The sequence below is a fragment of the Asterias amurensis genome, chromosome 19 (assembly GCF_032118995.1).
Source record: "Asterias amurensis chromosome 19, ASM3211899v1".
NCBI lineage: Eukaryota > Metazoa > Echinodermata > Asteroidea > Forcipulatida > Asteriidae > Asterias > Asterias amurensis.
The window spans coordinates 8,543,785-8,567,506 of record NC_092666.1 but is presented as its reverse complement, the minus strand read 5'-3'; the positions used below and the strand labels follow the sequence as shown (position 1 = coordinate 8,567,506).

Sequence of the window (23,722 nt, the reverse complement as noted above, 5' to 3'; positions counted from 1 at the left end):
CATCGTGCCGTGACCGAGGAGGAACCAAGCTGATTAAAAAAAATTAAAAAAAATTATGGGTTTATTTCATTTTTACGATCGCTCAGTACGAGCTAATTATTTTGGAAAATACCCATTGCGGAAGCGCTAACACTGTTGAATGAGGTGCATGCTGGTCTAGCTAGCAATCAAATTTGATCGTTGAATAGACCAGCATGCACCTCATTCCACGTCTACAGCGCACGTACCGAGTATTTGCGATATTTTAAGGTCTTTTCGAGCAGGCCACAATATCATAACAGCGCCCTCACTAGTAAAAGATGAGTCCAAAAAGACAAGTGATGGCTGCACAGGAGTAAACCAGCAATGAAGATACGCCATTTTCCAAGCTCGGTTCGGAATAAATTATGGGTGCGTTCGTTTAGCTTCCCTGTGTCTACCCCGCGGTGCTCACTCGGGTGAGCCCCTGGCAAGAGCTAAACGAACGACCACTTACCGCTCTCGTAGTGACGTCGTTTACCTGGGACCAGCCCCCAAGTGACCCACTCCACAAGCAGGGCACTAGGGGCTGACCTGGGTAGCCCCTGGAATGACGTAAAAAAGCTATTCGAACGCACCATGGCAGACCGGGGATGACCCAGGGAAGCTAAACGAACGCTACCTATGTTGGCTCTTTGAGCGCCTGCACTATGGCGCAGCCCCTTTGTCAATATTAATGTTGGCCCAATAAACATAATTGCGTTGGTTCATTGTCGTTTACTGTAATATGCTAGAACTTCGAATACCCCTTGGAGTCATAAAACAATAAAGATTTATCTCTCAAATTTAGATTGAAATTCACTTTAAAGGCAGTGGACACTATATTGGTAATTGGTCAAAATAATTATTGGCATAAAACCTTACTTGGTAACGAGTAATGGGGAGAGATTGATGGAATAAAATGGTGTGAGAAACGGCTCCCTCTGAAATGACTTAGTTTTCGAGAAAGAAGTAAATTTCCACGAATTTGATTTCGAGACCTCAGATTTAGAATTTGAGGTCACGAAATCAAGCATGTGAATGCACACAACTTTGTGTGACCAGGGTATTTTTTCTTTCATTATTATCTTGCAACTTCGACGACCAATTGAGCTCAAATTTTCACAGGTTTGTTATTTTATTCATATGTTGAGATACACCAAGTGAGGAGACTGGTCTTTCACAATTGCCAATAGTGTCCAGTGTCTTTAATCGAGTGGTCGATATTATAGATGTTAAACTTGCATTGTGCAGACACTGCTTCAGTCTGTCCCTAGTTTCAACCGATTAAGTGAATTTCAGTCTCAAACTTTTAGAGAGTGAATAAAAACTTGAATTAAGTTGGACCGAGTTGCATTTGTTGTCGCATTTTACCTGAGAGTGGGCTTTTAAAATTTGATAACAAGAGATGATCAATCATAATTAAGATGTATTTTTCGTCACCAAACACTATTTGAAAACGGGGGTAAAACTTGTGCCCAATGTTTTAGATTTAAGTTTAATATTGACATGAAAGACCAGAAAAGCCAAAGCATCAATGCTGACCATCCTTTGTTTTCCACTAGGGGCATTCAAGACCTTTATCACGCTGTGGCCATTTTGATTTTGCTCCATTCCAACTCATTGTAACCAAACTGAGGCTGGACGACATAATAGTCTGATGACATGTTTTCGCAATGAGTGTTAGCATTCATAACTGTTATAGAAACAGGGAACATGACCAAGATGGTGACAGCGTGTTTTTATGACTTGTCACTGGGCAAAGCCGAAACAAGCAAATACACTTTCTTTCGTCTGTCATCGCTTGATGCACACCTATTACCAACGCGTCAATCATTAACGATTCCCCCTTGCGGTTCACCATCAACGGAACAAGGTTTTATTGTCAACTAAATTGAGCTCCACTCGCGATATCTGCATATTTTACTGGCAAGGGGTGATTGATGAGAATTCAAATCAACATTGGAGAAGCGTGGAGCAGGAAATATCCATTAAAGTGATAAAACGTTGTTTTTATATTAGAAGAGTAAATTTATTCAAACTTAACTTTATGGTTAACTCACATTTTGTCATCCCTCGAAATCATTGTTTTACCTCGAAATATTATTTCAAGGAACCATCAATCTCTGTCAAAATGTCTTCACATTTGGAGGTTAAGTTATGAACAAATACTTCACTCAACGGTTTGTGTGTGTGTGTCATGGGTGTTGTGGACGTCCAGATAGAGACACGCTTATATCACTATCGCATCAAGCAAAATAAGCAATGGCGACTGTTCCGGTCAAGGAATGAATTTTCTCAACCAAGATTTTTCGGTCAGTGAGCTTTATTTGACTTGCTCCCCGTTGTTTACAAATCTGAACTCGCCTTTAAAGTTGTACAGCCCATTAGGTCGAAACTTAGATTAATGGGTTGTCAGATTGATCATTGAAGAGAGTGTTCTGTGTTGTTTAATTTTCTTCTCTGTATGCTTAGTGTGGGCGGAATTGTACGATACGATTCTTGGCAACGGAAAGGACGAAATGCAAGCTCAGTTCATCAAGTTGGAAAGGAGAAAATGATTTTGTGACTCACAAGGTCATCGTTTTCTCATTTCAAACGTTATGATTTGTGACGACAAAAATGCACTTTTCCGAAAGTGATTGCTTGTATCGGGAACTTGAATTTATTATTGCTTAGACAAAAGTTCTTCAATGTGTGATGATTGGTGTATTTATTATATTTCAGTTTATCACAACTTGCAAACAGGACGATCACATTTTTATTGTGCCGGTGTCAGATGTAATTGTGTCCGCCATGCAATACTGTCCGCTCCGGACACTTTTGCATATGCAATCGTGTCCGGGGCTATTCAAAAACCGTCCGGTGGACATGTACATGACTGTACATGAGCGTGCATGCACTGAACCTACGTACTATATGCAGCATGAATGCTCACGTATTTTATGATTGCAGCGAATACCCAACGGCCGAACATTTCCCATGTCATTCATGACATGCACTTAGCTTGTAAAAAAAATGGCGAACGTATTCCGTCGAATATGCAAAGTGTGTAATGGGTTTCACTTTTCTCTGGTGACCCAGATGGCCGATCGATATCAAACTTCTACAGGTTTGTTAGTTTATGTATATGTTGGATTACATAGAGTGCTTACACTGCCATCAACTGTTTTGTTGGCAAAACCAATTCGGTCATGTTCCTTTATAGTTACAGGGACTAATAGAAAAAACAAAAGATGTCTCCACATGGACGCATTATTTGAAAAAGTGTTGACGGGGATTGTTGATGGAGCTGGCCTGGCAATTAGTAGCATGGGGGTATTAAGAACCATTCATAACATTCTGATTTGTAAACGCGTTTGACGAATTAGCTGTCAAAGAGCGTCAGTTGACGCGCGTGTGATTCTCCGATTTCGACTTTCGGGTTTTTTCATTATTGGGGTTAGTGATATATCGCGTAGCCTACGTGACTGCTTTGCAAACATGTATCACATTTTAAAGGTTGGATACATTAATTTGTGTAATGCTACAAATTGAGGCTTCCGCTTAAAATATTCTGCGAAACGATGTCGTCAAAACACCACTCGATCAAATTCTCAATTAGACTTGATTCAAGTCCCTTCTCAATTTGATTTCATTGTGTGGTTGTTTAAAAGTACAGATGAAGTTTACCTACTCATCACCAAAACAACAAACAAACAAACCAAAAGAAACAAAAAAAAACATGTTAAAACCTAAATGGCCCGATTCTCTTTGTTTTTCTTCTCTCATCGAATTTTGACACTTGCAGTTTCCAAACATAAAACATAAGTACATAACTTTAGCACACGCCACGAACCATATAAAAAAAGATGGATGATGGATACGATACTCTGATAATGATTATACCGACAATTATATTGTACTTTCAAATTTAACACCACTCATTTATATTGGTAGGTTAAAGATGCTATGTCAGATTTTTGGCCGATTTGGCCCAAAAATTTCGATTTAAAATTAAATAGGTATTTTGATGGGGGTCGAGACAATTACAAGCTTTCATTTGAGCCATTGCTCGAAAAAGTCCGCCAATTATTAGTAGCAGTGAAATAAAGTGCTCAAAATTAGTTTTTGTCGGAATCCCGACAATAAATCACGTGACAAATTCTTATGTGTTTTATAAGACTCGTTTTAAATTTTTGTCATGGTTCCTGTCTATTAAAAGTAAAAGTTAAACTTTTTTTCGTTAGAGCGGGTGATACTCTTTGAAATACCATTCACTAAAAAAAGTCTATGTTTTAATGTTTGTGGCCAAAAATCTGACATAGCATCTTTTAAGGCACTGGACACTATTGCTAATTACTCAAAAATAATTATAGCATAAAAACTTACTTGGTAACGAGCAATGGAGAGCTGATGATAGCATAAAATATTGTGAGAAAGGGCTCCCCCTGAAGTAACGTAGTTTTTAAGAAAGAAGTCATTTGAATTGAATTCGAGACGTCAGCTGAAGTCTAAGCACACAACTTGAGCGACAAAGGTCTTTTTCTTCCATCATTCTTTCGCAACTTTGACGACCAATTGAGTTCAAATTTTCACAGGTTGATTATTTTATGCATATGTTGAGAAACACCCAATTGAAAAGACTGGTCTTTGACAATTACCAAAGGTGTCCAGTGCCTTTAAAGCCATTGGACGCTTTCGGTAAACAGTATTGTCCAAGGCCCACACTTCGTGTATCACAACTTCTATATCAAATAACAAACCTGTGAAAATTTAGGCTCAATCGGTCATCGGAGTCGGGAGAAAATAACGGGAAAACCCACCCTTGTATCCGCGCGTTTCGCCGTGTCATGACATGTGTTTAAAATAAATCCGTAATTCTCGCTATCGAGCATTGATATTGTTTTACTATTTTCTCAAAACGTAAAGCATTTCATGGAATAATATTTCATGAGAAGTCTTTCACCACTACCTTCTGTAAACCCTGTAAGTTATTTGTAAATCTGTGATTTCTTTGTTTTTCTGTACCGAAAGGGTCCAATGGCTTTAAACAAAGTAAAGGTTACTAGAGCGGTATATGAACCAACGACCTCTGGAATAACGTTTCAAATGAGCTTTCTTGCCCAAGTGGGCGGTCTCCGTATTTTGTCAATATCTTTGTTCGGGTGTGAAATTATTTCTTGCAATATACCTTAAAACAAGTGTTTTATACATTTTCAAATATCTAAAAATTAGCTATTTAATGTTGGGCTCAAATCGGCTGAATCAGACCTTTCATTATGTAATGTTAATAACTGATTGGCACTGAGTTTGCAATGGTGCTACATAAATTGTTATTTTTAAAATGTCAAAAACCTGTATATTACTGTGTTTTTTTTTTGTGTTTTTTTTTCAAGTTCCGTTAGTACATCTTGGTATATAATTTGCGCTGTATAGACTTCCTGCAGTATTTTTGCTATATTGAGATATTTCAAAAGCACTCTTTTAGCAACCGCTCACAAAATTCCATCTGTCGATCAAACAAACTTAACATGCAATAATTTCCATAAATAACGTTTACTCACCATAACCACAAGTGTCCCAAGAAAACGAATAATTGATGTTTTCATCTTGGCCGTGAAGTTGCCAAAATTGGGATGATGTTGCGATGTCAGTAGAAGTTTTCCTACATATTTTCCCCAGCTGTAGTCAAACTTTCCGATAGAAATAATCTCCTTTGCGGCCCAACAACAGTAAAAGTCTGATGTAGTTGAAATAAAAGCGAGTGAATCTTATTACACAAAATACGTTCGAAGTAATGAGCTGAACCTCCAAAATTAAGCGTGCCCAGCGGTATTGTCTTTAAGATTGCGGAAATAAGAGTTCAGTTAACTACCGCACATGTAAAGCCAGTACGAAAGGCAAACATTCACCCGGTTGTTTGCAACCGTTTGCAAACCAATTAAAACGGCTGCTGGTAGCTGGTGTTACGGGGCAGAAACCGCCAAGGTGGACCGGAGCAGTTCGTACAAAGTTATTTCTGCCTTTTCGAAAACTTTGACCGCTTCACAGTCAGCCAATAAGGGTCGCACTACATAAAGTGCAACTAAAAACCTTTGCAATACAACTATTGTGGTTACCCGTTGTGTATCTCTTACAAAATAAGTCACTAGATTGGTGTAAAAATGAACACGGCGCACGAGCACGTGTTCTTTTGAAACTTTTAAAATGTAAACCGTAACTAAAATCGGTGCTCGTTACTGTCACGATTAAACGAGCACGTGTTCTTTTGAAACTTTTAAAATGTAAACCGTAACTAAAATCGGTGCTCGTTACTGTCACGATTATGAAAACTGTACATCAGCTTGGTCTTCCTCATCGTGTCATGCCAATGATTCAAAGTTCAGCGAGTAACTGGAGATAAGTTCCCGCCACTGGGTCCATTAAGTAGCACACCGGCATCATGATGCAACCAAAATATGACAAGTTAGTGGTTTACAAAACGCACGGTTTTGTTTTCGTCAAATAAGAGATGTGCGTCTAGTCTTCGTCTGCCACCAGTTTCTGACTCTAATCCAGTCGTGTTCCACACAACTTGACAGACGAAGCAAAACACAGATCTTTGATGCTGAGTGTATTCCACTTGGCTACATCGCGCTCAAAAACACTTCTTGGCCGAAATGAAGAGAGAGTTGTAGTGAAGCGCAAACACAAATGGCTTAAAGGAGTTATCGAAACCTCAATGATGCTGAATTGATCAACAAACGTCAAACTGTGTGTGCTACCTATACACGTGCACAATGACATCACATCACACTGAGCATTATTGGACGGGATGGTATGCGCAGAGGCGTGGCTGTCTTGACTTGAATTGACGCTCTTTTGATAGACCTCTGCGCTGCCGGATGAGTTGATGTGAACACATCATCGTTCGTACAGACGTAATTAAAGTCCGAAGCAAATGTGAGCTTGCTTCTTTGAAAGTCAGGGCCCAAATTCATAAAACTGTATAAGCAGAAAACACTGTTTGACAAATTTCTTTACTAAGCAAAAATTGACTCGGGCTCAAGCCACAACAATTCTAACTGCTATAATCATGCTACTACGTAATTTTACTAATAAATCTGTGCTTACAGGTTTTATGAATTTGGGCCTATAGATGTTTGTCATCGAATGCTTCATTAAGCCGTATCGTACTTGAATCTCTGTATCTCAGAGGCAAAGAACCCTACCGCGATTACAAATTTTTCTTCAAATAAACACGCGACCAAAGCGCGAACTGGCCAAAATTCACGGCTGTAATTACCGTAAGAAAATAATCAGCGCTTAAGGAATCAAGGACTTCTGCGCTTACCTCGAGCGTATTTCACGAGTTATATGCCTGTGAAATGTTTTCTCAGGACTCGGGAAATTACTGAGATATACAGTGCTATTACAGGTGTGAGTGAAAACAACAATTTTGTATTTCACGAGTTGGCATGGAATTTTTGTTTGCTTATTCGCTTACAATGGGTGCGTTCGTTTAGCTTTCCTGGGTCGACCCCGGTCTGCCCCCGGTGCGTTCGAATAGCTTTGACGTCATTCCAGGGGCTCACCCGGGTCAGCCCCAAGTTCCCAGAGCTTGTGAAGTGGGTCACTTTGGGGCTGGCCCCAGGTGCATGACGTCACTACGAGAGCGGTGAGTGGTCGTTCGATTAGCTCTTGTCAGGGGCTCATCCGAGTGAGCACCACGGGGTCGACCCAGGGAAGCTAATCGAACGCAACCACAGCTAGCGCAAATATTCGGCGCTTGCACAGTAAGCAGAATGGTTAACATAAGCGCATAATTCGGCGGTAAGCAGAGCCATGAAACTGGGCCCAGTTTGGTCTCAAAACCGTGGTACCAGTGCGATACAAGTTTGGAATTATCGTGTACGTTGTTATAATATCGAAGTCTTATATAGCGCACGTATCTACCAACAAGGTATTCAAGGCGCTGAGTATATACAAACTTTCAGAAAGATAGGTTATTGAAGTGATGAATTATGAGACACAAACTTTCAGAAAGATATGTTATTGAAGTGATGAATTATGAGACACAAACTTTCAGAAAGATATGTTATTGAAGTGATGAATTATGAGACACAAACTTTCAGAAAGATATGTTATTGAAGTGATGAATTATGAGACCCAATTATGTAGCACCTTATAAAGGTTTACAAGTTGCTAATATAAGTACACGATAAGAGAGGTATGTGTTGTATTCATTTTGTGCCAATACGCTTCCGTAAACTTAGTACTCGGGATTAAATTAAACTGTGTCCAAGTCACGGTGTTATTTTATTCATTTATTTATTTATTTCCTCAAAACCTCCAAAAGTTGAGAAAATGAAAAGACAAATTGTTACATACAATAAAAGGTACATAAACACGTAATTACAGATGATAGGATAACCCTGACACTCATTGAAACAAAAGGATTGTCAGAACAATCTGAGAAACTGACAGAGAGTATCAAGATCATCACATTCAAGAAACTGGCTGCGAAACAAAACTGTTTTAAAGACACTGGACACTATAGGTAATTGGCAAAGACTAGCCTTCACAGTTGGTGTATCTCAACATATGCATAAATTAATAAACCTGTGAAAATTTGAGCTCAATCGGTTGTCGAAGCTGCGAGATAAAATGAAATTAAAAAAAAACGCCCATGTCACACGAAGTTGTGTGCTTTCAGATGCTTGATTTCGGATCTAAAATTCTAAATCTGAGGTCTCGAAACAAAATTCGTGGAAAATTACTTCTTTCTCGAAAACTACATTACTTCAGAAGCAGCCGTTTCTCACAATGTTTTATACTATCAATCCCTCTCCATTACTCGTACCAAGAAAGGTTTTAATAATTATATTAAGAAATTACCAATAGTGTCCACTGCCTTTAACACTATCAATGGCTTATGGCTTTGACCATTGTTAGCAAGTAAACCACAAGTTCAAACACTGTTGGCAGTTTCTTTGGTTACCGTTTGCACTTTGCTCTGAACCTGTACAAACCTGTTCACTAATCACACAAAACTGTGCTGTCTTGTCAGCTATCGCCTCCTAATTAAGTCATTCCCTTCACGGCGGTTTGTAGCTTTGATTACATTTTGTCTAAATACCTCAGCAACCAGGATGGTAAGGATACAAGAGTCGAGGGGACAAGATGTGGTGAAGTAGCCCTCGACGGTTGTCATTGATTGAACTATTGGCGGAACAAATAGATTGGGTCTGGTTTTGATTATTATTTGATGTTGTGAGGAGATCTTAATTGAGATCCAAAGTCCGTTGTAAGGTTGTCAATAAGTGCAGGTTTTGTTATTTCAATCTTGAGTTGGAAGGAGATGGGGTTGGTGAGTTAACATCGAAGCTTATGTTTGAAGGCAATTGTTCATGATTAACTCATCAAATTGCTGTAAATTTGGGTCATTTTGAGGGAAAGGTTGAGTCCGCGAGAGTTGTTGTTAATTCGATTGTAATATACTAATTAGAGTTGGCTGCTGCAAACTGCTTACCAACCGAAAGGACATAATGGTATGCATCACAACAATTAATAGTCACTGGTCTGACGTATTGATCCCTACAGAATCTTTCTCAAAAAGAATGGAATGGCCTCTCAAAAAGAAAGACTCTGAGTGAGTCGAAACGTCAGGACATTATCTATACCATTTTTCGATCTTAATCATCTTAATTAGCCTCAGTGAAATTGGCGTACGCGTGTTAGTTGCAGCTATTCGTCAATTTTGTTTTAAAGACACTTGACACTATTCGTTATTGTCAAAGCCCAGTCTACTCACTTGCTGTATATCAACATACGCAGGAAAATGACAAACCTGTGAAATTTGAACTCAATTGGTCGTCGAAGTTGCGAGATAATAATGACAGAAAAAAAACACCCTTGTCACTCAAAGTTGTGTGCTTTCAGATGCATGATTTCGAGACCTCCAATTAATTCCAAATCTGAGGTCTCGAAACCAAATTCACGGTAAAATGCACTGCACACCTTTTGTAATTGTCAAACACTTGGTGTATATATCTATGCATAAAATAACAAATCTGTGAACATTTTGACTGAATTGGTCATCGATGTTGCAACAGAACAATGAAAGAAAGAAAAACATTCTTGTTCCACAATATTTTGTGTGCTCTCATCAGGCCCGAAGCTTTTTGTATACAAAAAGCTTCGGGCCTGATTAAAGTGTCCCAAATGAAAAGACTGATCATGATCAACAGCCACTTTTTGTAAAGTTGTTTATAATTAATTGTGTCACTAAAGAACGGCATCTTCTTCTGAATAATCCATCATCGTATGTTACCATGGTAACATGGACGAGGGTTATCTTTTCTTATCAAAATTCATGAAATAAGAGAAAACTATATACAACCATCACTCAAAAACAACAAGAATTATGAGTCGGGTAATATTTTGAGCAGCTGCATACACAAAGCGACTTATCTATGTGTTTGTTTCAACCTTAAAGACACTGCTAGTCTTCACAGCGGGTGTATCTCAACATATGCATAAAATAACAAACCTGTGAAAATTTGAGCTTAATCGGTCGTCGAAGGTGCGAGATATTAATGAAATAAAAGAACAACCTTGTGGCACGAAGTTGTGTGCTTTCAGATGCTTGATTTCGAGACAGAACTTGAGGTCTCGAAATCAAATTCGTGGAAAATTACTCCTCTCTCGAAAACTACATCACTTCAGAGGGAGCCGTTTCTCACAATGTTTTATACTATCAACCTCTCCCCATTACTCGTTACCAAGTAAGGTTTTATGCTGATAAATATTTTGAGTAATTACCAATAGTGGCCACTGCCTTTAAAGGGTCTATGTAACTTGTGTAGGACAAAAACACAATAAATTTTTTAAAAGACCATGATCCTTTTAAAAATCAACGCATGTGTGCATAGTCATAATCAAAGGTAGGCCTAAACATATTATTTTTGTGTCCACTTTTTGAACAACACTTTGAAAAACACTGATGCATAGGAGTTATATTAATGTTATAATATCAAAAAACAATCGATGTGTCAATGATGAATAAAGTGATTGAGTTTGTCGAATACAACATTTGCAATCGGTGTCTTGGTAAAAAAAAAAGTGTAGGGCTTATTATAATGGCTTGACAATTTTGTAAAAATTAAAACAACACCTTATGCCAATGATTATCATCTCAAGACAGATATAAACAAAAGGATATGCTTTAAATCACTGGAAAAAACATTTCCATGTTTTAGAAAACGGGGTTGTCAAAAATTAGTCTGGTTACATGATGAGTATTGCACAGTATTTAAAACCCTTTGTGTACAGGGAACACGACCCAAGGTAACACGATGAGAAAGTGATTCATTTCAAACACCTGGATACAAGGCAGCTAATACTTAGCGCTGCTTCATGTTGATAAACATTGCCACAATGATCATAAACCATTGAGTAATTGGTAGAGGTTGATAGCATAAAACATTGTGAGAAACGTCTCCCTCTAAAGTAATGTAGTTTTTCGAGAAAGACGTAATTTTCCACGAGTTTGATTTCGAGACCTCAGATTTAGAATTTTGAGGTCTTGAAATCAAGCATCTGAAAGCACACAACTTTGTGTGACCATGTGTGACAAGGGTGTTTTTTTCTTTCATTGTTATCTTCGACGACCGATTGAGCTCAAATTTTCACAGGTTTGTTATTTTATGCATAATATTGAGATACACCAAGTGAGAAGACTGGTCTTTGACAATTGCCGATAGTGTCCATACATGTCTTTAATCAGAGCGAAGATTTATTTTTCATTTTCTATATATGGGAACTTCACGCTCTTTGTAAGCTTTGCCCGGATTCACTGCGTACCACAGACGAGGGTGCTGTTTTGGGGCCTTATGACGTCATAATTATGCAAAGTTAAATGAACGCATTATTGTTAGTTTTTATGGTGATTGTGAAAACCTGATTTGATTAAAAAGTTGACTTTACAAGACGCATGAACGTGCTCTAATAACAATATTTTAAATTAATAGTTACCGGATAACATGCTGCAAAACACCATGCGCTATAGAGATGATAACTTAAAGATAACTTAATTAATCTTTCCAGAACAAACTTGATTTAACAATTTCAGTCAACACTCAATACATTGTCAGTTTGTACAAAATCAGAATCGGTCCTAATTCAGTGCAGTCTGGAGTGTGTTTTGGATTGAATAAACTCAATTATTTGTCACATGGGAACAAAAGTAAGCATGCAGTCTCCTACGCATGGAAATGTTATAATATAATTCTTCGTTGTTAGGTTTTGTTGTCCTTTCTCTGTAATGACAAATATCATATAGTGTGTTTTGATTGGTCCGAGGTTGATGTATACATCCGATCCCACACCACCTTGGACCAATTAAAACACAGGCGGACTTTTTCGAGCAATGGCTCAAGTGAAAGCTTGTAACTTTCTCGAAAATACCTATTAAATTTTAAATCAAAATTTTGGGGTCAAATCTTCCAAAAATCTGACATAGAATCTTTAAGTGAAGCCCTCACATTGGTTTGTTGTATTGTGTGATACACCAAGTGAGTACATGTCTCTGACAATTACCCAAAGTATAGGGTTGTGTGTCGATGTTGTCCATAAAGTATCAAAGTTCGTGAAATAATCAGCGGATAAACTAGCCTTTTGTAAAGGCCTGGGTGGCTGGAAAAGAGCCGCGACCCAAGGCGACTGGAACGGAAGACCACGCACGCTTAGCCATTCGATCGCCACTCGCGACTACGCTGGGCCAAATTTCATAGAGCTGCTAAGCACAACAATTTGCTTAGCATGAAACTTCTTCCTTGATGTACCAACCAAATTTCGAATTGATTTTCAGGAGAAGCAAACAACAGCTGAGTACCAGTAACAAGCACTATGCAACAAATGGAAATTTGGCTGTGGTGATCCTATTTTTATCAGGGAAGAAATTTCGTGCACAGCAATTTTTTGTGCTTAGCAGCTCTATGAAATTGGGCCCTGTACACAAAAGGCTATACGAATACACCTAGGTGATAATACCCAGACTGTTAAACCATGTCATTGAATACCGTATCCTTATGCGAAAAAGGGATCAGACTATATTTTTCTCTTTCAACCTCGGTTTGGTGTAATAACCGCACAGAGAATGACCGCACATCACAAAAACCGCGTGTCCACATTTACCTCCCTTATTATTTTTACCACCTTCAACCTCGATCCTTAAAATCAATGCATCCTTCCATCACTCGTAATAATTTCCAAACTGATATCCGCTACTAATAACTATACAAAGAAAGAAAACATTTAGCTGTCATCCGTTTGAGTTTCAACCGAGCGCCGCAGCGGAGCAGCGGCCGTCATACGATCCGTTTCCCGGGTACTTACGAAGCCCGTCAACAACGGCCAGCCCTGCTTCGACATCATGACTGATGACATCTTCTTCCTGCCTCAACGGTAGTAAAAATGGCTGTGTTTTCCGGTGTGCAATCAGTGTCTGAACTGGCTGTGTTTTATGACACCCTGGATGATAAATTGTCTCATCTGGTGTGTGTGGGGGGGGGGGGGGGGGGGGGTTCATACGCATGGGACTTTATTCGAAATGCCATGAGAAGTCAAGTCCACGGATTTCAGGATTTCTTTGTTTCCAAGTGCTCCGTCCGGAATAGAACATCATCAGAGTAACCTTTTGTCAAGGTCTTCGTGACGTAAACGGCGGAGCGACTGGAACGGAGAACACGCGCGCGAAAGTCGAGTGGCGATTTGAGTGCCGAAGCCACTCCCGTTCCAGTCACTTGGGATCGCCTCTTTCCAAGTCACGAAGACGAAGGCCTTGAAAAAAGGCTTGTGTCCCGGTGAAATCTGGCAGATGGAGAGTCTGTCCGCACTAAACATGGCAGAAGGAGGAAGATTCAAATGAAGGTGCTATTGTTGGGCGCGATCGGTCAATCTGCGCGATCAACCGATCGCGCTGCGCTATTGAACGATCAAATTAAGAGCAATTGGTCGCGCAGCAATCGGTCGATCGCGCAACAATCGGTTGATCGCGCAACAATCGGTCAATCGCGCAATGACATCTTTGCGCGATTGGCCGATTGCGCTACGAGTATTTTTCCCGTTTTCAGCGGATCGCGCAGAAAAGGCTTTGCGCGATCTACCGATCGTGCAGGAATGGGTTGGCGCGATCGACCGACAGTGCAAGAAAAGTTTTGCGCGATCAACCGATCGTGCAGGAATGGGTTTGCGCGATCGACCGATCGTGCAGGTAAACTATTCCTTGGGGCGATTTCTCCAAGCAATAAAATTCATAGCAGGACAAATTTTCAGTATCACCATAGTGGTTTATATAGTGACGTCACACTACGATTGATTTACAGTTGCAATCGATGTTACATATTTGTGAATTAGGCCCCTGAACATCAGCCGATCGCGCAAAACAATTCCTGCACAACCATTCCTGCACATTCGGCCGATCGCGCAAAACCATTCCTGCACAATCGGCCGATCACTCAAAACCATTCCTGCACAATCGGCCGATCGCGCAAAATCATTCCTGCACAATCGGCCGATCGCGCCGAGCCATTCCCGCACGATCGGTTGATTGCGCCTGCTCGTTGGCGAATGTTGCGCGATCGACCGATTGTTGCGCGATCGACCGATTGCTGCGCGATCGACCGATTGCTGCGCGACCAAAAGATATTTCAATAGCGCAGCGCGATTGGTCGATAGCGCAGCGCTATCAACCGATCGCGCAGATTGACCGATCGCGCCCAACACTATCAAAAGAAGTTTGTACTCATAATATGTGTGGCGGTTTTTTTTTTTTCCCCAAAAACGCCAAGCACCGGGGTCGACCCATGCAGGGGAGCTAAGAACGCACCCACAGTTCGCCATCTTGGGGGACAGAATTTCGTGACACACAGTGCCGAAACATGAGCCGTGGTCTCGAAAGGTCCAAAATCTTTAGTGAATTAGACACCCCCTAATTCATTACTAAAGAGGTACCGGTATTACATCGGCGGAAGTGTCGTGGCCGAGCGGTTAAGAGCACCGAATTCAAACTCTGGTGTTTCTGATCAGCAGAGTGTGGGTTCAAATCCCCAGCCGTGACACTTTGCAAGACACTTAACCATTGCTTCGTCCTTCGGATGGGACGTAAAGCCGTTGGTCCCATTTGTTGTGTAACGCATGTAAAAGAACCCAGTGCACTTATCGAAAAGAGAAGGGGTTCGCCCCGGTGTTCCTGGTTGTGGCTGCTTATTGCGCCGTAGCACCTTGTAAACCCTTATAAGGTGCTAAATTATTGGGTCTCAGAATTCATCACTGCAATAACCTATCTTTCTGAAAGTTTGTATATACTCAGCGCCCTGAGTACCTTGTTTGGTAGGTACGTGCGCTATATAAGACTTCGATATTGTATATTATTATATATTATATTATTATATTATTATATTATTATATTATCTGTGTATATTGAAAGAGGGGATTCATTTCTATCATCTAGTATTCAATAAAATAAATACACAATACAACCAATACGAGATAATTTCATTGGTTATTGTCAAATCATAACTACTCTTGACCTAGTTAGTACAAAGTGGGTCAGAGTGACCCGGATTTCCGTGGGGTCTGACCATTTTTAGGGGGTCCGGAAAGTGGTTATACATGTGTTTCTAACTTACATTCTGCGTCTTTTTGCTCCGTTTCTGGATAAAATAATTTGACACGGATCCCGGGTCAATTTGACCCATTCTGTGTCAAGCCCAAAAGGGACACAAATTAATTCCGGTCAACTCTGACTCTGATTTTAAAGTTTAATTTCTGCTCTTTTAAAACCCTGCATATACTATTTGTAATGATGAATGCTATTACTGTATTAAACAGAGCGTCGAAAGACTCTTTTTGATGAGTCAATATTTTATATCATTATCCTGATGTATTTTCTCGTGAGAGTTGGCAGCAAACTCTCACAGTTTCTCGTTGTCATCCCTTATCTTTGTCACCTCGTAGATATTTTCGTCCAGATCACCAAGTTTGATGTAATCCTGTAAAAGAAAAACCAGTTAATCCTGGTTTAAAATTTTCGAAATGGTGTTTAAACAAAGAATCCCAATATCTAAACACCTCCCATTTCATACCACTGGACACAGTTTCACATCATGGAGCAAGTTCGGGTGAGTGACTAGACTCAACTGATCTCTATAATATCGACATTATGGGTGCGTTCGATTAGCTTCCCCGGGTCGACCCCGCGGTGCTCATCCGGGTGAGCCCCTGACAAGAGCTAATCGAACGTTCACTCAACCCGTCGTGGTGACGTCATGCACCTCGGGCCAGCCCCAAAGTGACACGCTTTCAGTCATCTGACCCGTTGGATACAGAACACTAACAATTGCATTAAATTAATCGAGTATGTTATGAGTCTGATAAAACAAAACAAAGTTACATGTGGTTGAACGACTTTGATGATTGGTTTATCCGCATTACGTAATCAAGAATGGGTCGAGTATGGGCTTGGCGTCAGCTCAATTCACGTTGGTTCTCACAGCCATGGAGGACTAACAAGGTTAAGGTATAAAGCAAGTTAAGGTATAAAGTGTTAAATATTGTTATTAAATAGTAGTTTAGTTCAATCTGGAGTTTAGTGGAGAAACACTGATACAAGACTTGACAAGAAAACTTAAGAATAGAATTGCTTCAGGCAGCTTCCTGGTGCCATAAACACCAATACCCTTTCCCAACATAAAGCACAGTGAAATAAATAATTTCTTACCGCTTCATTTGTCAGACTCTTCTCCAACTGTTTGAAGAGACTACGGAAAGTTGGTCTCTTGTTTGGATTTTGAAGCCAACAGCTGCTCATCATGGAGTATCTGATAAACATCAAAAGAAGTTTAGAAAAACTAGTGAAGAACTTTAAGATTTGATGATCGATGTTCAATTATTAAAAACTGAAGATAGTCTTCAACCCATTTTTGTCTTGCTTTCCTCGTAATATGGACAGAAAGATGACGATCCAGCATAACTATAATCGTTCTGATATCATCATATAAAGGGAAAATAGAGATGAAAGAAAAGAGATCCACAACACTCTCATTTATCTCAAATGGCAAATTGGTCTTTCACTTACAGCTCTTCCCTGCAGTGACTTGGTTTAGGCATACGGTAGCCCTCCTTGAGTTGGGCAACCATTGTCTTTGCAGTCATGAGTCGATATGGTCTCGCACCTGTCATCAATTAGATATGCAAATTCACGTTAAACTTATTTGGAGTGGTATATGACATTGATTAACTGGAATCTTTCAAAAATTATACCGAAGAACCAACGTTTGGTGTTGTCAAATACCAATGATGTATTCTCAATCGATGTATCCCAACATAACAACGCATAAAATAACAAACTGTGGAAATTTAGACTCAATTGATAAGTTGCTAGAGAATGACGGAAGAAAAAACACCCTTGTACAACTTTGTTTGCTTGTTAGATGCATGGTAAAAGGCATCAGCTGCAGTATTTTATTATGAGTGAGAAGTTACCTCTTTCTTAAAAACTATACGTTACTTCAGAGGGCGCCGTTTCTCACAATGTTTTTTACTATCAACAGCTCTCCATTACTCGTTACCAAGTAAATGTTAAAGGCAGTGGACACTATTGGTAATTACTCAAAATAATTATTAGCATAAATCTTTTCTTGGTGACGAGTAATGGAGAGAGGTTGATGGTATAAAACATTGTGAGAAATGGCTCCCTCTGAAGTGCCATAGTTTTCGAGAAAGAAGTAATTTTCCACGAATTTGATTTCGAGACCTTAGATTTAGAACTTGAGGTCTCGAAATCAACCATCTAAACGCACACAACTTTGTGTGCGAGGGTGTTTTTTTCTTTCATTATTATCTTGCAACTTCGATGACCGATTGAGCTCAAATTTTCACAGGTTAGTTATTTTATGCATTTGTTGAGATACACCAACTGTGAAGGCTAGTCTTTGACAATTGCCAATAGTGTCCATTGCCTTTAATGCTTACAATTATTTTGAGTTAATACCAATTGTGTCAAGTGTCTTTAATATGAGTTAGTTTTATCAATATTGGGCGCAATATTGTTTTCATAAGTTCTCGTTTAGTGAAGCGAAACTCTAAATTGAAGGTAACTGATAGCAAAGATGTTTTCTAACTGATTACACCCTCTATCTATACATCATAATCATCTCACCAAGAGTAACGATCTCCCAAAGGAGAATCCCAAAAGACCATACGTCACTCTCTGTTGTGTACACGTCATCAAGAAGGGATTCCAGTGCCATCCAGCGCATGGGCAGAACTCCCTGCAACGCAGAGTATAGAAACGACAAAGATAACATTCTCCTTTTCCATTTGAAACCCACGTAAAGTGAAGATCAAAAAAGAACAAAACATCGTATTGTCTGGTTACCTCTGATTCCCGCTGGTAGATGCGGACATTCATGACGTCACGGGCCAGTCCAAAGTCAGCCACCTTACAGACCATGTCTTCACTTATCAGAATGTTACGGGCAGCCAGATCACGATGGATACACTGAGGGATCGAGAAAGAGTTGCAACTAATGACTCAAAACACATTACAATTTTTGCATTTTGTCAGTTTGTTTTTGGCTCAACACTCAACAAGTGACGTCAGTGTGACGCAACTAATTTTTGGCAGATTATTTCATTTTCATTTCATTTTCTCCGGATCCACCGACCAGGACCGTGTCACTTCTCCCACGTTGGAATTTCCCCCGTTGGAACGTTTTTCCATCACTTCAACTCAAGTTTCGTCTGAGATTCGGAATCTTTCCGCACACAAAGCATATGGACCTGATCGTATTAGCGCCCAAATGTTGAAACTTGCTGCCCCAGCCATTGTTCCTGTTCTCACAACTTTTTACAACCACACTCTTGCTTCAGGTTGTCTTCCAAGTGCGTGGAAACGTGCTAATGTAGTGCCCGTCTTCAAAAAAGGAGAAAAGAGCAACTTGATCAATTACAGACCCGTTTCTTTGACTCCAATAATCTGCAAGCTTTTAGAAAAAATCTTGTTTCGTCAAATTCTCGACCACTGTCAAATCAACGGACTTGTAGCTGACCAGCAACATGGGTTCATTCCTGGGAGGTCTTGTTCTACAGCATTGGTGTCTGCTAGTTCTCGATGGCTTCAATCTTTGGACGCACGGGTACCTGCAGTGGATGTAATCTCCTTAGATTTCAGTCGTGCGTTTGACACTATAAGCCACAATATTCTTGTTAAGAAACTCCAACTTTGCTACAACATAAAGGGTGCTGCTCTTGACTGGATTGAGTCGTTTGTAACAAACCGCCTGCAACGAGTTGTCTACAAAGGTTTTACTTCAGACTGGCTACCGGTCGGTTCAGGAGTGCCACAGGGCTCTGTACTTGGCCCCCTGCTCTTTGTTTTGTACGCGAACGATCTTCAGCTTCAACTTTCTTCAAACCTTGTACAGTACGCAGATGACACATTTTAGTTCAAAAATGTTACAACTGACGCGCCGGATTCTCTACTTCAGAAGGACCTAAACACTATAGTTAACTGGGCTAAATTGAACTGTTTGCGCTTAAATGCTGACAAGTGCAAATCGATACGGTTGACTTGGCGACGTATGAGCAAACCAGAATACAATCTTGGAAACTCCCCCCTGGAATGTGTGGACTCCATCAAGCTTCTAGGCTGTATATTCCAGAGTAACTTATCTTGGGATCTACAAGTGCAGGCTGTTACTTCAAAATGTAATAGACTGATTGGTTTGATTCGCCTCATCTCTGGCAACTGTCCTTCGTGCGTATCGCTCCATTTGTTCAAGACTCTTGTGCAGCCAATCTTAGACTACTGCTCACCCGTCTGGTGGGTTCACCGTAAAAAACACATCAATTCAATCGAATCGGTACAGCGCAGAGCCAGCAGGATGATACTTCGGCAAACATATATGGAACAGCCTTATCAAGAAAGACTGAAGACTCTGGGTCTTATGTTGCTGTCTGACAGAAGAATTTTTTTAAACATTTGCTTTATTGTAAAACTGTTGATGTCCACTCGGTATAGTTTTATGAATGACTTAACTAATCTGTCTAAAGTTAACTCCCGTCACACAGAATTGCTCACTTTTCATCACCTAAAACCTAGGACGGATGCTTATAAATTTTCTACCATTGTTCGCTTTCCTAAAATGTTCTCAGAGCTCACTTTGGATACCAGGAATGTTTTGATTTTGGAGGGGTACAAGTCCTTTCGTATGAAGCTGAGGGGGGAATTTTTAGTATGTTAAAAGTGCTAGTGGTTTTAATTGTCTAAGGGGTCTTTGTGCTTTTTGGGTGGTGTTTGGGGAGGCTCTCTGCTATCATTGTCCTCGGGCCCAGTGGGTTGGCATGAATCTGTGAGGGTGCACTCTGTGCCAATTTTATTTTTTCTGGGGTTTTTTAGTCCATTCTATGTTTTTTATTATTTTCAATTGTTGTCCCTTCCTCTTATCGCTGCGGTGTTTTGTTGTGGGTGTAGTTTTTTGTTTTCAATAGTCTGATTTTGTTGTGTTTTAATGATTTCTATTGTGTGATTTTCTTAAATGTTTCAGTGCAATCACCTTTTTATATTGTATAATTATATTTTTATCGTTGGCAGGGGTCTGGTTTTACACATCTTTTGATGACAGTTTTATACTTTTGTTTTAGCCTTGACAGCCCCTGTACAACTTGCAACTATTGTGTATGTCTAAAGATTTAAAATAAATAAAAAATAAATTAGTTGTTGACCTATGTCCAAAATGATCGAAACCTGATTCTACCAAACCAACCAATCACCACATTGATTTAAATCACATAATATAATAATTATAGAGTCCTATCGCAATAATTGTAAAAGTTAATTATACAAAATGAACTCACCTTTTGTGACGACAAGAAGGCCATTCCACTTGCCACGTCTATGGCAAACTTGATCAATGTCTTAGAGAGTTATTTACTTATACCATGTATGTTGAAGTAACCAGTTCCAGTATCTTCAGATCTACATCCAATCAGAACATTCTTAAGGTCACCTTTACTGAGATATTCAACGATGACGTAGATGGGATCTGATGATAGAAATAAACGACATGGATAACAAGAATCAGTAAAACTGCAATCAAACATCGAGCCTTAGAAACCTTAAGGGCCCAATTTCACAAAGCAATAACATTTATCGCAAGACAAATTGTCAGTATTACTTTCGAGATTTTATTGGGGTTTTTTTCCACCATGTGGCAACACTATCAACCTCGTCCCTGTAAATGGATATATCTAATCAGGAGTGATATTCGAACTAAACGAGGTTATAATTATGGAGCTTCCATTGTATTAAGTCAGCCATTTTGAACTGATGGTGTTAAAATGCTACTAGTATTTATTATTTGTCAACCATTTAACTTGAGAGGAGCAAACTGTTGTCATTTTGTGTTGCTGTTTACCTTTCTCTACACAGCATCCCAATAGATTGACCACGTGTGGATGTGAACCCACTTTCTTCATCAGGTCCAACTCCTGCAGGAGGCCGGTCTTTGCTTGTCCATCAGCACCATCTACAAAATGTAAACCTTGTATGTCATTTTATTGTTTTTAATTTAAAAACAACTAATCTCACACTTTGTATAAAATGTCCGCATACAAATGTCTTATGTGCTCGCGATTATTTAGACAATTTGGGAACCAACGATTGCACGTGTATTTCTTAAACGTTTAAAAAGACGTTTGTTAACATTTGAAATAGACACATCCCAAACTGTAATGGTTCCCAATGTCTAAATACACGCAAGGTGACTTGTACCATGTCTATTGTTGAACTCAATATATTCTGATGACGTCACTTTACTAACCTTTCAGTGTTTTAATGGCGACCTTTGTGCGATTCCCATCTCCCATAATCCCTTGCGCTGTACCGATCACTATGAGATCGCCCGAGAATGATAATTTGGGTCCTACATTGCTATACGTCTTATCTTTAGGTGATTTGGACCCGGCGGCCATTTTGTTTTCTGAGATACTTTCATAGACAGCGGGTTTGGTCATCTTGTTCATTGGACCATCTGCAAGTAACCAACAATTTATTGATCATTAAAAACATTATTCAAAATCACTAATGTTTTGTTATAAATAGTGTCACATTTATAAAACCGACTCATCATTTTTTGGGCAGTTGTTCATAATTTAGCAAAAGAAAGCTCCACGGTTCATACACAAGTTTACAAAACAGGCATTATTTGTTCGATTACCTGGCTGATTGTTCTTGTAAACTGAAGGACCAGCAAGAGACATTTGTTGATTTCTTTGCGGTTCTATAGACATCTCGTAGTGCCTGGATTGTGAATATGTATGAAGTATAGTAAAACAAATATAACATGGTTTATTTCGGGTGACTAGTCGATGAGCTCCCCTCGGTATTAGAAGTTGACAAACTGTGGAGGCTAGTCTTTGATAATTACCAACAGCGTCCACTGCCTTTAAATCCTGTGAATTGAATCAACCAATTATTTTATTGCATACTAATTCAGGTTCCGATAAATCTGACCATTTGTAAGTAGTTAAATACTTTGTTAGTGCAGTTTAGTTATTTTAGTGAGTTTTATTGTGTCCATATTATTTAGTGATTTATGGTTGTACATTTACTCTTTTCGATGTGCTTTTTACATACATCTAGGCCTAAATCCCATGCCATATTCCAAATTCATCATGACGGACCAATACAATACATCAGGCCTGTATGCTATTGCTTCGTTTTTGAAAGGGCAAGCGCACCAAGGCATTTTCTCTTGGAAAAGGGGAGGAAATTATAAATTTGTACTGGAGCATTTCAAGGGCACCAAGGCAATGACCAGGGGCCACGGAGGCAATCGCCTTTGGTGCCTCGGTGAAGTATCATACATCTAGGCCTAAATCACATGCCATAGATTATTCCAAATTCATCATGACAGACCAATACAATACTACATGTAAATAGCTTCATACATGTTTTACTGTTAGTTCATGTCAGCGCTATGACAGAATTAGTCTTTAAACAATCTAGTAATCTGCAAAAATAAATTAACTGATTTTTGTCTGTCTTTCTTCTTACAGAATTTACAAGCTAGATCCCAGTGTAGCCGTTAACATCCCAATGTCAACACGCACACAAGTAAACTTTCAAGACGTTTTCCTATAAGCCCAAGACAAAACAGGTGTCAAGGACATCCCTGTGTAGGAAGAAGCGTTTTTCGCCCAGGTCCGGTGAGAAGGTGGCTCGAAGTAGGGAGACGTCTCACAGTCGGGATTGAGAATCGACGAAATTGGAGGAAAATACACCCTGCAGAAGAATGGATACAATGAGATTGCTGTTGTGGCTGAGTGTAAGGTAACTTTTACAAGATTCAAATCCATCAAAGTCAACAATCGAGCAAAGCAGAGGTTACTTTGTATTGGAATTAGTGTTGTGGGTCATTTAAACATGGTTTTATTAGGCTACTCTGATGTGGGGGGATGTGTCTGGCAGGCCGAATGCAGCAGAAAACTTGTCTGGTGGTTGATACTTATTGTATGATGAATAGTGTTATTGGTCATTTCAACTTGGTTGGAGGTACTTTCTCAGATGGCAAACCCAAGGAGAGGGGATAGAGGGTGTCTGGCAGGCAAAAAAGAGCAGACAATTTGTCTGGCTGTTGATCTTTTCTTTGAAAATAGAGTTACTGGTCATATTCAACTTGGTTTCAAGTGGTTACTC

At 39.6% G+C, this 23,722-nt stretch overlaps 2 protein-coding genes across 3 annotated transcripts in view; both read right to left on the bottom strand.

Annotated features, from left to right (window-relative positions):
* Positions 1–6,649, bottom strand: part of LOC139951526 (uncharacterized) — a 106,716-nt gene extending 100,067 nt beyond the window's left edge. For both annotated transcript variants that reach the window (XM_071950460.1, XM_071950459.1), the window contains exon 1: positions 5,544–6,649. In XM_071950460.1, the coding sequence (XP_071806561.1) occupies positions 5,544–5,588 (45 nt within the window). In that variant the 5' untranslated portion in view covers positions 5,589–6,649. The remainder of the gene's footprint in view (positions 1–5,543) is intronic.
* An 8,998-nt stretch (positions 6,650–15,647) lies between these two features.
* Positions 15,648–22,697, bottom strand: LOC139951827 (tyrosine kinase receptor Cad96Ca-like). The gene is given in 10 exon segments (XM_071950894.1): positions 15,648–16,013; positions 16,742–16,841; positions 17,099–17,195; positions 18,182–18,293; positions 18,401–18,523; positions 20,881–21,068; positions 21,441–21,551; positions 21,846–22,055; positions 22,242–22,324; positions 22,657–22,697. Coding segments are annotated over 10 exon segments (1,143 nt in total). The 3' UTR covers positions 15,648–15,935.
* Between the last annotated feature and the right edge of the window lie 1,025 nt (positions 22,698–23,722).